We start from the raw sequence: 12,031 nt of genomic DNA on the forward strand, positions 1-12,031 counted from the left end.
CCTTGGTTCATGGAGGTTGCCATGCCTGCTATAATGGATCCTTGGGTCGGTTCCCTGATTTCCGTATGCGTGGAAAGGGAGGTATCTGCCGCGGGGGATGGTACGGCGGAGCGTCAAAGCTATCAGCCTCATCCCTGGACCATGAAGGATTACTCCCTCACTTTAGTCTGGTAGCCGCTGTGGCTAATTCTTCAAATGCAGTAAAAAGAACGAGGTGCACTCTTGGTGTTTGCGGATGTGCTTTTTCCAGGTCAATAAGATCCTTGATCCCGATGAAGTCTCAAGTTCTTGCTGGTATGAGCACAACAAAATTAAGAGTTTACGTGTCACTCAAAGCGCCATCCTGGTCTCTTTACGGCTGATTTCAAACGGCAGAGCGCATTCCAGAACGGGCTAGAGAAGTGAAAGTCTAGATGAGCCAGCACAAGAACATTCATATCACTGCATCCCAAAGTCAGCTAGCAACTCTGTGAAGTGTATCCCTGCGCTGCATCCCTGGTGAGGGATATTCGTTGGCAGACAATCTGTTCACAAGTGGCCCGCACCGTCTGTTGCGATATGTGTATACCGAGGCATGATCATCCCACACAATAGGGGTTCTTATCTGTGATGATAAACCGAACGAGGCAGGCTGGTGCCAGACCTGAGTGAAACGCGATTTTTTGGGTGTCTCCCGGCCACTCGAAAACCGCTTTTGCGTGCGGCCCCGAATCCTGTTTCCTCAACAGAGCTGGCATGGAATCACCCGACGGGAAAATCACGCCATCTCATCGGCCTGGTCTAGAGATTGGTTCATATTGACGCACGGATTTTCGTTTCGAGCCCTCACGGTTACTGATACATAGATATCAAGACCTACGTCATTTTGTTTGGTTCTCCCTCTCACATAAAAGAGAACCATGTCCGTGCTGGGTTCACGATTTGGATCCGTTTTGAGACAATCATACGTTCTACGCCCTTTGACTGCTCGCGTAAAGACATCCTCGCTAACCTCCATTTCACGCTTCATGTCGTCCTCTGGAACGGTGTCGAACGTCGAGGGCAAGGCCGATCCGTTTCTGGAAGCTGTCCAGATCCGACGAAGCATATATGCGTTGACAAATCAGAGCACTATCTCAGACGAACGAATCGTCAAGCTCATTGAACATTCAAGTGCGTGTTGTGTTCGTTTCTCTGTTTCTCTGATACAATCGTTATTCAACTTGCCCATTCAATTTCGAACCAGTATTGCATACGCCAACTTCGTTCAATGCCCAGTCAAATGTGGCGATAGTGCTTTTTGGGGAGCACCATCTCAAGCTATGGGACATCGTTAAAGATGTATTAGTGTCCAAGTTGGGCACGGAGAAGTACTCAAAAACTGAAGCCAAGATCAACGGTTTTCGTGTGCGTCTATAAGCTAATTCACAATAGCACAAGTGCATCTCGACAGCTGAACCGCACTCTGACCTTGCTTCCCCAACCTATAGGGTGCGTACGGTACAGTTCTCTGGTTCATCGAGAACCGTCAAGTCGAAGCCCAGAAGCAGAAATTCCCCACGTATGCCGAGGAGTTCGATTCGTGGGCGATCCAGAGTATCGGGATGGCCCAGTCGAATGCATGGGTGAGCCTCGAGCGTGAGGGTCTCGGCGTGAATTTGCAGCATTATGGAAACTTGATCGGGGAGCGAGTTCGGAAGGAATTCAATGTACCAGAGGACTGGAGTGAGTTGTTTACTAGTTCTCTGTCTTAGGTTTCTCAAGGTTCATTTCACTGGTCGATTTCCATACAGTTCTTATCAGCCAACAGCCATTCGGCACTCCGGCAGCAGGCTGGGTGGCTCCAGAGAAGCAATTCAAACCAATTGAGGAGCGACTAAGGGTACTCAAATAAACAGGCTACCTAGGTCTGCAGATGATGATAACGAAAAGGTAGAAATGTGAACTTGAATGTAAATCAATGAAAAAATTGTTTCTCCCGGTGGAACTAGAACAAAAGCGCAAGTGATGAGATTATGCATACGACACAATTCGAGTCACCGGAGAAGATGCATGGATGCATAGATGTGTCCCATTACAACATGACCTGCTGTATCCAACAAAGCGGGGAATCGTAACTCAAGCCTGCCGTCAACAATTAGATTTTGTTTGTTATTGTTTTGATTGGTCACCTGATCTTGTTTTTGTTTTGGCATGCGAGTTTTGCATCCGCATCCACCAAAATCGCGAAGGATGCGAAAGGTATAAAACGCGCCCACCAGGGCAAAGGCGTCTCTTCCTCACTTCTTTTGACTCCACTATCTCAAGTTAACTTTCACTTCTCCATCGTACTTCTTACCAACTACAACTTCTTCAAGTAATGGCTCGCACCAAGGTAAGCTTGCTTTGATACTTGTCAGTGCTGTCGTTGGCGCGCGTATCCTGATTGTTTTTTCCATATCAGCAAACCGCTCGTAAGTCTACTGGTGGCAAGGCCCCTCGCAAACAACTTTCTACGAAGCAAGCCAAGAAGAGTACTTCGGTGAGCTTGCTCTCGTTCACTTTGCCTTGGCGTCGCGCACCAAGTCCGATCTCCATCTTCGTAGGCTGCCACTGGTGGTGTCAAGAAGCCTCACCGCTTCCGCCCTGGTACCGTCGCTCTTCGTGAAATTCGCAAGTATCAAAAGTCTACCGAGCTCCTGATTCGCAAGCTTCCCTTCCAACGTCTCGTCCGTGAAATCGCTCAAGACTTCAAGGTCTGTTACCATCTAGCCAGCCACGGCTACTAGTCCTCCTGGGCTAAACGTCTTACCTCTAGACTGATCTCCGCTTCCAATCATCTGCTGTCATGGCTCTCCAAGAAGCCGCTGAAGCTTACCTCGTCTCACTTTTCGAAGACACTAACTTAGCTGCCATTCATGCCAAGCGCGTTACGATGTGCGTTTTCCCCCTCTGTTCTAGTTGTAATCATTCATCTCACCTCGTTCATCTATCACAGTCAGCCAAAGGATCTCGCTCTTGCCCGACGTCTCCGTGGCGAGCGTACCGCTTAATCCATCCAAACTGTTAATCCCTCGTCATTTACATTCCCTACAATTCTGTCTCGGGTCTTTACCTTCCTGTGTATTAGTTTTGTCTTATTTGTTTATCTATGTACTAACACGGCTATTGCAATGGAGTACTGCCCCTGCGATGTCTGCTTCCGTGGAGTGAACGCTCGAGTGCGCTGCCTTGTGAACTGATTCGGCTCTCGGACTAGGGCCTGTATGAGCTCCCGTCGATGTTACGATCCTAAGATACTCAGCTTTCCATTATCCGAGTCATTTTTCCTCTTCTAGGGCATTGAACAACTATGTTTCTCGCCCACTTTGTAACGCTTCTGGGCTTTCCATAGACAGGATCCCAGCCTCTACTTAGGTCTTCCCTTTTTTTTTTTTTGTCGAATGTTCCACTTTCACTTTTTGCTACTACGGCCAATTGATTGTGACCGATCGAGAGGTGGACATAACGAAGTGAAGTTCCCTAGCTCAAGAATGAGTTGTCGGTTTCAGTTCGGAAGGAGGTTGTTAAGAATAAGGGGAAACACTCGAGCAGATCCATCGGTGTTCACCATCTTGGCTAAGAGGTTATGAGCCCATGGGGTAGAATCGACTGTTCGAGCTCACAGTTCGAACCCCAGCTGGAGTGATGCATTTCCCACGACACAATGTGTCTCATAAAACCCAAGAGGGTAAGCCACCCACCAAAGATAGGAACAAAAAAACAAGAATAGTTTCCTGAAGGGGGTGTGTTGAGCGTGAGGGAAAAACACTTGACTAGACCAAAGAGGTGTTCACCATTTTGGTCAAGCGCAGTGGCATGATATATAATTTTATGTATTTATTGTTCCAAATGTCTTTAATTGCGCCAGCCACAAGCAGATACGCACGGAGGAACAAAACAAACGGGAGTGGTTCTCTACGAATCACGCAAGTGGATGGCGATGTACAACTGTCAGAGACGTGATGCCAAAAAACCCGATACCCTGGTCATTGTATTCAGAAACCATCTGGACAGACCAATCCCTATCGTGATCACCAAAATTAGGAAACAAGAAAAAAGAGGGAAATGGCGGGAACAAAAAGACAAGACAACATATAGGTTCTAGGAGGGGCACGGTCTGCAGGGCGACGGATGGTAGTACAGTGCAATGTACATGTAATGGAAGGCAAGCAGATTCAGGTGGGCCGCTAGTAGACGGTCGGGAAGTGAGCTGTGGTGGGTGAGGGATTATTACGAGCTATAGTGGCAAATAAACTCGAGAGACGGTAAGATAGATCGGGCGAAGGGGAAGAGGAGAGTTGACAGGGACATGCTATGGTCCAAAAGACCGTCCAGGGGAGAGTGTTTTAAACGGTGCCCCTCTGGCATCCGCAGTGTTATCATTTATTGTATTTCCTACCCAATTCAATGTTAACCCGCCTCTATGAAGTCGGCATATAGGTTCAGTCCGACAACTTGGGGCACCAAGGGAAAATAACGAACTTAGCGAGGGATAATGAGAAAAAGATAACGACGACCCCTATTGCAACACCAGAATCTAGCGCGGCACTTAAGATGTAGTTATATGAACTCCACCACTGTTGAACATCAACGTCAATCTAGGCTGACTCTGAAAGGTGTGGCTGGCGAGACCTACTCGGAAGTGCCGTCGCCGGATCCAGTACTTCACGAGGACACATGATTAGCATGACAACAACAAGCTGTTGCCTTTTGGTCATACTTACTTGGAAAATAAAGCCAACCTAGTCAAATGGCTTCGATTCAGTGCAGTAACCTAAATCGTACACAGGCGAACTTACCAAGGCCCATGATGAGAAATTGATTCCTGAAGCAGGTGGCATTGCTCCCTTACGTAGAAAAAGGGAATTAGCTTCAAGGAGGAAGGTGAAGCATCATTCTCACCGTGCCCGTGAAGAATACAGGCGCATTGAAGTACTTGTACCACGATTCCGGATATTTCCACGAGAGGTAGTAGAAAAGTATTGGAATGAAGGCACCAATTACAAAGAAGCTAGGGGGGGGAAGATGAGTAATGGATGTCGGCGAATCGCAATATAAGCGGGCGCACTATAACAATGGATAACTGGTGCAAAAAAGGAATACTGAGTATGGAAGATGCGGGACATTGGTAAGAATGAAAGACTCACTATATTGCGCCGTGGCTGAAGGTTCGCTGCGGGCCAACACTCCCTAAGGATAACCGATTATTTCAGTGCCACCTTTTTGACCATGTAGGTATGTCATACCGAATATGAGTGAAGCAACACCAAATACTTTAATGTGGGGGCATGTGAATTTGTCTGATTGCTGTGGATCGCAGATATCCGCAATGTTGGCGAGGCACCAATCTTGTACTAAGACTGAAACAAACGCGGCAACGACTTATAGCCGAATAGTCGGAAGTTCAGCATAGTTCAACGAAACAGACAAATCATAAACTCACTCGTCGCAATCGTTTGTACTGTGAACATCAGACGCGGTGGTATCTTCATGTAATGACCGAGTTCTGTTCAAAGGGTATTAGAGAATATTTGAGATACTAGAACAGTCACGCACTAAGGTCAGATGTGAAGGACAGAGCTTGAGTCATCGCTGGAAGCAGATATCAATGTTGACTGATTGTACCAGAACACGCCCAGCGCGACTCACTGATGTAGCCGAACGTTTTGAAAATCATCATAGCGACAGGCTTCCCTGGTAATGCATAGCCGATAATCAATTCAGTGAAGACGCTATTTCGGTAGAGGTTAGTTTTAGATGAAGACAAAGTAAAGAACACGGCATACTTCAGCCCAACCTGCACATTTGTAATTGCTTCTACCATCCCTATCGGCACTGCATAGAACAACGCAACAAAGATGGCAACAATGAACGCCCAGATAGGTAACTGCGTATCCCACACGGTGATTGCCACAACACCAAGGGCGAACGAGACTGCACCGATGGTCAAGTAGTACCATTGAGGCACTTCCGGATACGCAAGCATTAATCTGAACAAAGAATGGGCAAAACCACAGGAGACTGAGGAGTCACTGAGCGCACCTTGCGTGCACGTCGGGCTCTTTGTCGAGTGAGCTCTGGAACTGCTGCATAATCTCTTCCCGATGCCATACTAATGGCATAAGGATGAGTCAGGCGATAACAGAGCGACGGGAGGCAACATACGCCAAGTGTGCACAAGAGTGGCCGTTAGTGCAGCGAAAGACATGCCATAAGAGAGAGCGAATGTCATGCTGTGGTTCGCTGAGGTGAGTGTCTAGGGAGGGTGTGTCATGACATCCAATGCTCACGGGATGTAGATGGGAGAGTAGTGATCGTCTGCGCAATCATAGTGAGTAGAAGTAAGGGGTAAGTGAACCAGGACATACACGCTGTACGATTGAAGGTCCCACTCGGTGACATGATTATGGTTGAATTATAAATATGGGCGAACTTGTCAAAAGCGTCATTACCTGATATTGGGAGGTACGCCCCATAAAACACGTTAGAATCTTTCGAGTCGAACCGGAGCACACGGCTATCAGCCCCACCACTAAATGAAAATAGAAACCAACAGCACCCACAATACAAGACGGGGCACAGGATCCAAAAGATAACGAGAAGCGAGGCGAATACATTCACTTCAGCCCACCTTATGAAGAACGATCAGTCCCATTGACACTCCGTCACCTCAATGAGGTGGAGTAATATGACAACTGCGTACCAGGGCGTGACCAAGGGACTACCGATATAGGCAATCATGCTCCAGTCAAAAGTGATAATGTTGATTCCGAGACCCGAGGTGTATCCAAAAAGCTAAAAAAAGAAAACGTGTGAGCCAGCTCGGAATCTGTGATGTGCGACAGAAAAGCCCTCACCTGATTGACGACGACGTTATTCGGGGCAGCCCAGCAGATGAAATTAAAGGTACTTAGGGCAGTGAAGAGATATCCGGGCACCCAATACCATAGGAACGAGGCAACTAAGACGTAGCTGAAAAACCGTTCTCGAGATAGTCGCCCGTCATCAAAACCTCCATACGTGGAATGTAAGGTATTGAACAATGCCGCGTAAACGAGCGTCTGAGGCCAAATCATCGAAGCTGGCCAGACTAGGAACCGCCGCAGTAAACCCCCAAAGGAGAATCCAAGCAATTGAGTGGAAAGTACTGGGAAACCGGAAAATACGCGCTTTGGTTTATCGATTGTAGGTTGACAGGAGATGGGAACATTACCTAATAGCATCTGATAACCAAATCCCCAACTTTGGCCATATATTTTCCATTGGGCAGCAACGACTTCTGTAGCGTACGCACGGCCCCATACCACATTCGCCATAACCGTAATCAGCACATGTTCCTTGATGTTGAATGGGCCGGGGTTGAGGGAGAACTGCGATCAGAAAAGGCGCTTGGTCAGACATCAATTTCCATTCAGGTCTCCTCCGGCGGACCAAATGTCCGCTACCGGTAAAGTGGAGATCTCGATATGATGGATTTTATGGCACACACCTTGCAACCAAGTATTTTAAATTCTGTCGTTGGGAGAACAAGTTCCATGACTTTGCCGCAAGGCAGTGCCAGAAGCTGGGCAATCAAAGCGGTGATTGTGACTGACGGATCTGCGTGGAGGTGTGAGTCAGCCCCCAAGAAACGTAAAGTAGAAACAGGAGAGCATACGTACATCTCAGGCTAAAGAACTGGTTAAGGCCAGCTATTATAATTGTGAAGAGAAGCCCCAAGATCCACCTGTGGTGAAATCCGCGTTGCACGAGTGTTCACGAAGGCGGTACAAAGTTCCGAGTGAAATGGAAAATATATCAGAAATCTCGTTCTTAAGCATCTGGGGGCCCAGATTCATGGCCGATGATGTAGGAAAACCAACTGACATTCTGAATGTATTGGCGGGCATAGTTGGATCATCCAGATTCGAGACTGCCGCTCTGACTTCTGGGTAGGGTGAGTCTTCCCCCATGGCTCTGCAAAGGGGTAAAATGTCCGGTGGGTCCAGATCAGTTTTTGTTGCATCTTTTAGAGCTTCCCTGGTGTCAGAACGCACTCGTCATATTGGTAAGACAATGATATTGAAGCCACCTCAGTCTTGTCGTATGATGGGGTCCCGAGTGTTGTGGACGCCATAGACGTGTCATTACTCATAGGGGAGAAAGTCTGACTGAGGTCGTAGATCTGGTCATCGAGGCGCGGACCATAGACGGCATTCTGGTCTTGATGGGAGACCTCCGTGACAAACATATCTGTGGCCATGGCTGCTGCTGCATACAGAGATGCGACAGAGACAGGAGTACAAGTCAAGGAGAAACGAAACGTCGAAGGGCAAGAGTTCGGCGATAATCCCCTTGTGCAGTGGTGCCTGGATCCAGCAATATTCAACGGATCTCTCCGCAAGTTCTCATCAGAACGCCCGACAATCTTACTCTCAGGGCTGATGAAGGGCGATGTGTATGAACAATGGCATGTCTGCCAATTTTTAGAGGAAGGTAAGTAGTCACGCCCGACCAGCGCCTATTTGGGCGCTATGCCGAGTGGCAGGAGTCCAATTATTTATGTTTGTGGCTGACGCCAATAATAAACTGTCGGCACCGAGTCCTGGGAATGCAAGCTAGACTTAGATGGCCAACATTGTCAGCGTTACGACTTGCGTTGGGGTAGATTGAGTGCGGCGCATCCATTCATCGAGCGCCTGATCTAACAGTCATACACAATTGCATTCCTGTCCACACTTGCTCGAACATCAAACATCAATTTGGCTAGTCCTACAACACATGACTGGGTGTTCTAGCGCCCACGAAGTCGGGGGGAAAAGAAACCATTTTCCACAACGCGGCCGTCGCAAAACCACACAATGCAACAAATTTGAAATGCAAGCCCGAGCGCCAAATTTCAAACGTCGGAGTGTGGTCTTGCCCGATGAGTCGTCCCGTGTGGATGCATGTATATGCTGCCCTAACAATCGATGCATCGGTGAAGCCTTTGGAGTTGACCCAAACGACCAGGTCCGTGGCATGAGCACCTTCGCATTGCGCAAGAGAACCCGTCCTTCAATCTCCAGGTCAACCCCCCATCACTCGAGAGTCGTCCAGGACCCCAGCTTCGAACCATCGACTGTCAGCCGCTACGACGTTCGCCGCCAAGTGGGTAATTAAGATGCACGGGGACCAGGGAGGAGAAGGACTCGGCTTACATGCAACCTGACATGGTTGGTCTAGATGACGACGGTACCATTAAGAAGCGGTACATGTTTAATTTGGAGCACTGCCGGTCGGGGGCTGATACTGTAAGATTAATCCTTGCCTGGACTCAAACCCAGCGACATAGGTTATCAGATGCCAGCCCCTAATACCAAGACTGTGAAGCCCTGGCGCACTTGTATTCCGCCGGCGATGTGACAACTTCCGCTCGCACCTTTGCGGATGTTGGCAGAAACGGCAACAAAGTGGTGCTGGATGTTGTATGTAGATGGGTGCGGAAGCACCCGGAGTGGCCACCCCGATAGTTTCATAGCGACAAGAGCGCCGTCTCTGACGGCTGATCGGCGGTGCTGGAGAATCTTATCGTGGGGAAAAATGAAGCGCAGGAGAAATGAATGGAACTGGAGCGAATACTTGTCCTACGTTTGGGAAATTAGTTTGAGAGGTTATCTTGCTCAAGAATGCTGGGGGCTGGCTGGGCGCCGTTGTACTGGCTCATTCCACGCACGGGGCATCGTGCGTTTGATGAAGCAGTACCTCCCCTCGGATGACTAAAAATCCGGATCCCATCATGATGTGGCGCCAGGGCTGCCCTGACATGAATCGATACAACTCCTGAACGATATTACATAAATCCTCCCACTTTGTGGGCATTGGCAGCTCCTGCATGCTTGTCCGGATCGTGCTGCGGTGATCCCTTGAAGGACGCTGTCCTCTCAATGGCGAATTGCGCAGCTGTCGCCCAAATTATATAATGAAATTGATTCGCTCTTCTGTCTGGCACGTATCTCCTTTGTGCTCTTTCTTGCGTGCACCAACACGAGACGTGCGTTCCTCCGAAAAGACCGTTCTTATCTTGCGCCCAGGAGGGTCAATATACCGGCCATCTGGGATCGACGTACGTCTCATAGAGCAATGTGACTTCTCAATTGGGCGAGTAGATTGTTTGGCTGTGTCTCCAGAAGTTGCCTAGTGGACGCGTTGTGGATCAGTGATATATAGACCTACAAGGTCGTGACCAAAACTTCCAGGTTGTGACGCAGGCAAAAATCGTATGTGCCAGCACACGCTGAGCATTACTGCAACTATTGATCTGGGGATCTCGGGAGGGACCGTGAACTCTTTGGACATGGACGTGATGCAATTTATGCGCTTGCAGGTGCATGGTGTAACTAGCTCGCCAACTGAGTGTGTGCTTTTATCTGGACACTCAACCACCTCCACGGGAATGACGAGAACGACATTGTTACTACTCACTTATCTCCCACTGCACAGGAGGGCAACGTTGGGGCCTGGTGGACCTAAGTCATGCGCAGTGCACGCTATTTTAAGCAGACTATTACAGGATTCTTTCGCCATTTGGTGCACCCAACTGCAGGAATATAGTCATGCAAAGCGCGTAAACTGCGAGTTTGCAAGGAGATTCCGCTTCTTGAAACTAGGCAAAACAGTAATGGCGATGGACTCGAGCATCCATACTTCTGACCATATCCTGGCCATCCTCACTATTCATGACAGTCTGTACCGATGCTGGTCCCACATTCTTACACCACCCCGGCGCGGGGCGCGAGGTTCTTATCCCAATACGGCTTCATCCTTCCAAATCCCTCCGAATCCCCAAGCAGATCCACCAATTGAAGGCTTCTGCCATCTGCTCCAACTGAGCTTGTCGCAATCGCGCACCAAAGTGGATCAGGTAGGTTTCTGATACCGTCGAAGAGGAAGTAGTCAGGTTTCACGATTATGCGGAGGAAGGCAGCAGAGGGTGTGTCGGCCCGGGTGGCACGTAAATGGTCACTGCGCTCAAGTCGAAGGCATTTGGATGCGTGGGGAGGTTCCGGAGGCGAGTGTGGAGGGTCTTACGATCGTGAGTGATAATTTTATACTCGTGATTTAGGTATGCTTTGGTGGCTGGCGAGATAGAGAAATCGGCGGGCGAAGAGGATGGAGTACTGGTATGACCAGCGGCCCAGGATATGGTACAGGTGAAGTGCGAAGTATCCGAGCTCACGAATGGTTGACATTGGCATGGACATGGAGAAGTTGTCGAGGATGATGACGGGTTCAATCCGTGACCGTGCCACCCGTGCCCTCTTTTGTTGATTGCATTAAACAAGTTACTGGAATTGGACGTTCAAACCAAGTCAGAGAAAGTGTCTGGGAAAGCGGCTGTCCCAGCCCTGCCTCTAATGGAGCAAAGAACCCCTCTCAAGGAGAAAGGGGCTGTTCCTGTCATGCCGGGCACGCCTCCATAATTAATCATTCCTCGTCACCCTAACTGAGCCTATCACCTGGGAAATTTCCTCCTTGTTCTATCCCTAGGAAACCAGATCTCCACGCGGAAGCCTGAAGCCTTAGCATTCACTGGAGAGCCCTTCGCTGCCTTTTTATTCAACAAATTATCCACTGCGGCCACACACTGGCCCCGAAAATTGGGGGTAGCCCCGACGATGCCCTTCCGTCACCTATGAAAGCTACCGACAGCCTTCCCACTGCCGCAAGACAGGACATGCCGTAGCAGCCCTCGCGTTCGGCCAGCTTATTCAAGATGCAACCAATGATCCTCATCACTTCCGGATAACATTAATATCATGTCTGTCGTCTCAAAGGCCTTCCAAATAGTCGGGATCGACGCATCGAGGCGTCAAAATTCAACGAGGATAGAACTGGACTTTAGCGAGAAATCTCGACCCTGGTGGAGCCTTTGATGCTTTATGTATCTCCCCCTTTTTGGTAGATTGTGCGTGTACGATAAACAGCACGAACCCTGGTCTCTACGACAGCAATGCCATAGTGCTGGCATTCTAACCCCCTGACTTTGAGGACATGGGTAGAAACAGCAACG

General features: G+C 48.9%; 4 protein-coding genes across 4 annotated transcripts; 3 read left to right on the forward strand and 1 right to left on the reverse strand.

Moving 5' to 3' along the window:
- Positions 1 to 1,007: 1,007 nt before the first annotated feature.
- EI90DRAFT_2902716 (nitroreductase family protein) lies at positions 1,008 to 1,873 on the forward strand (the record flags this gene model as incomplete). The annotated part of the gene is made up of 4 exons (XM_039054107.1): positions 1,008 to 1,152; positions 1,226 to 1,386; positions 1,470 to 1,704; positions 1,773 to 1,873. 4 exons carry the CDS (start codon positions 1,008 to 1,010, stop codon positions 1,871 to 1,873), a joined length of 642 nt encoding a protein of 213 aa, XP_038923011.1.
- Positions 1,874 to 2,338: 465 nt separating this feature from the next.
- EI90DRAFT_3278612 (histone-fold-containing protein) lies at positions 2,339 to 3,039 on the forward strand (the record flags this gene model as incomplete). The annotated part of the gene is made up of 5 exons (XM_039066621.1): positions 2,339 to 2,353; positions 2,423 to 2,500; positions 2,565 to 2,714; positions 2,777 to 2,895; positions 2,957 to 3,039. The coding sequence occupies 5 exons, from the start codon at positions 2,339 to 2,341 to the stop codon at positions 3,009 to 3,011; spliced, it is 417 nt and encodes a 138-aa protein (XP_038923012.1). The 3' UTR covers positions 3,012 to 3,039.
- Positions 3,040 to 3,846: 807 nt separating this feature from the next.
- On the forward strand, positions 3,847 to 4,406 carry EI90DRAFT_3029451 (uncharacterized protein). Its single transcript, XM_039058130.1, has one exon. It carries the CDS (start codon positions 3,935 to 3,937, stop codon positions 4,103 to 4,105), a length of 171 nt encoding a protein of 56 aa, XP_038923013.1. The 5' UTR covers positions 3,847 to 3,934; the 3' UTR covers positions 4,106 to 4,406.
- Positions 4,313 to 7,952, reverse strand: EI90DRAFT_2902859 (OPT oligopeptide transporter; the record flags this gene model as incomplete). Its single annotated transcript, XM_039054114.1, has 24 exons — positions 4,313 to 4,421; positions 4,483 to 4,577; positions 4,637 to 4,663; positions 4,725 to 4,742; positions 4,800 to 4,847; positions 4,903 to 5,011; positions 5,069 to 5,083; positions 5,148 to 5,190; positions 5,247 to 5,381; positions 5,444 to 5,506; positions 5,557 to 5,592; positions 5,650 to 5,732; positions 5,787 to 5,990; positions 6,043 to 6,112; positions 6,166 to 6,233; positions 6,291 to 6,318; positions 6,369 to 6,491; positions 6,564 to 6,631; positions 6,704 to 6,795; positions 6,858 to 7,147; positions 7,214 to 7,370; positions 7,490 to 7,599; positions 7,662 to 7,726; positions 7,867 to 7,952. 24 exons carry the CDS (start codon positions 7,950 to 7,952, stop codon positions 4,313 to 4,315), a joined length of 2,142 nt encoding a protein of 713 aa, XP_038923014.1.
- Positions 7,953 to 12,031: the final 4,079 nt, after the last annotated feature.

Source organism: Cantharellus anzutake, assembly GCF_015039405.1.
Source record: "Cantharellus anzutake strain C23 chromosome Unknown EI90scaffold_2, whole genome shotgun sequence".
Taxonomy (NCBI): Eukaryota; Fungi; Basidiomycota; class Agaricomycetes; order Cantharellales; family Hydnaceae; genus Cantharellus; species Cantharellus anzutake.

Excerpts from the sequence above, each read along its gene's own strand:
- EI90DRAFT_3029451 (XM_039058130.1), top strand. The coding sequence starts at position 3,935 with ATGGCGATGTACAACTGTCAGAGACGTGATGCCAAAAAACCCGATACC.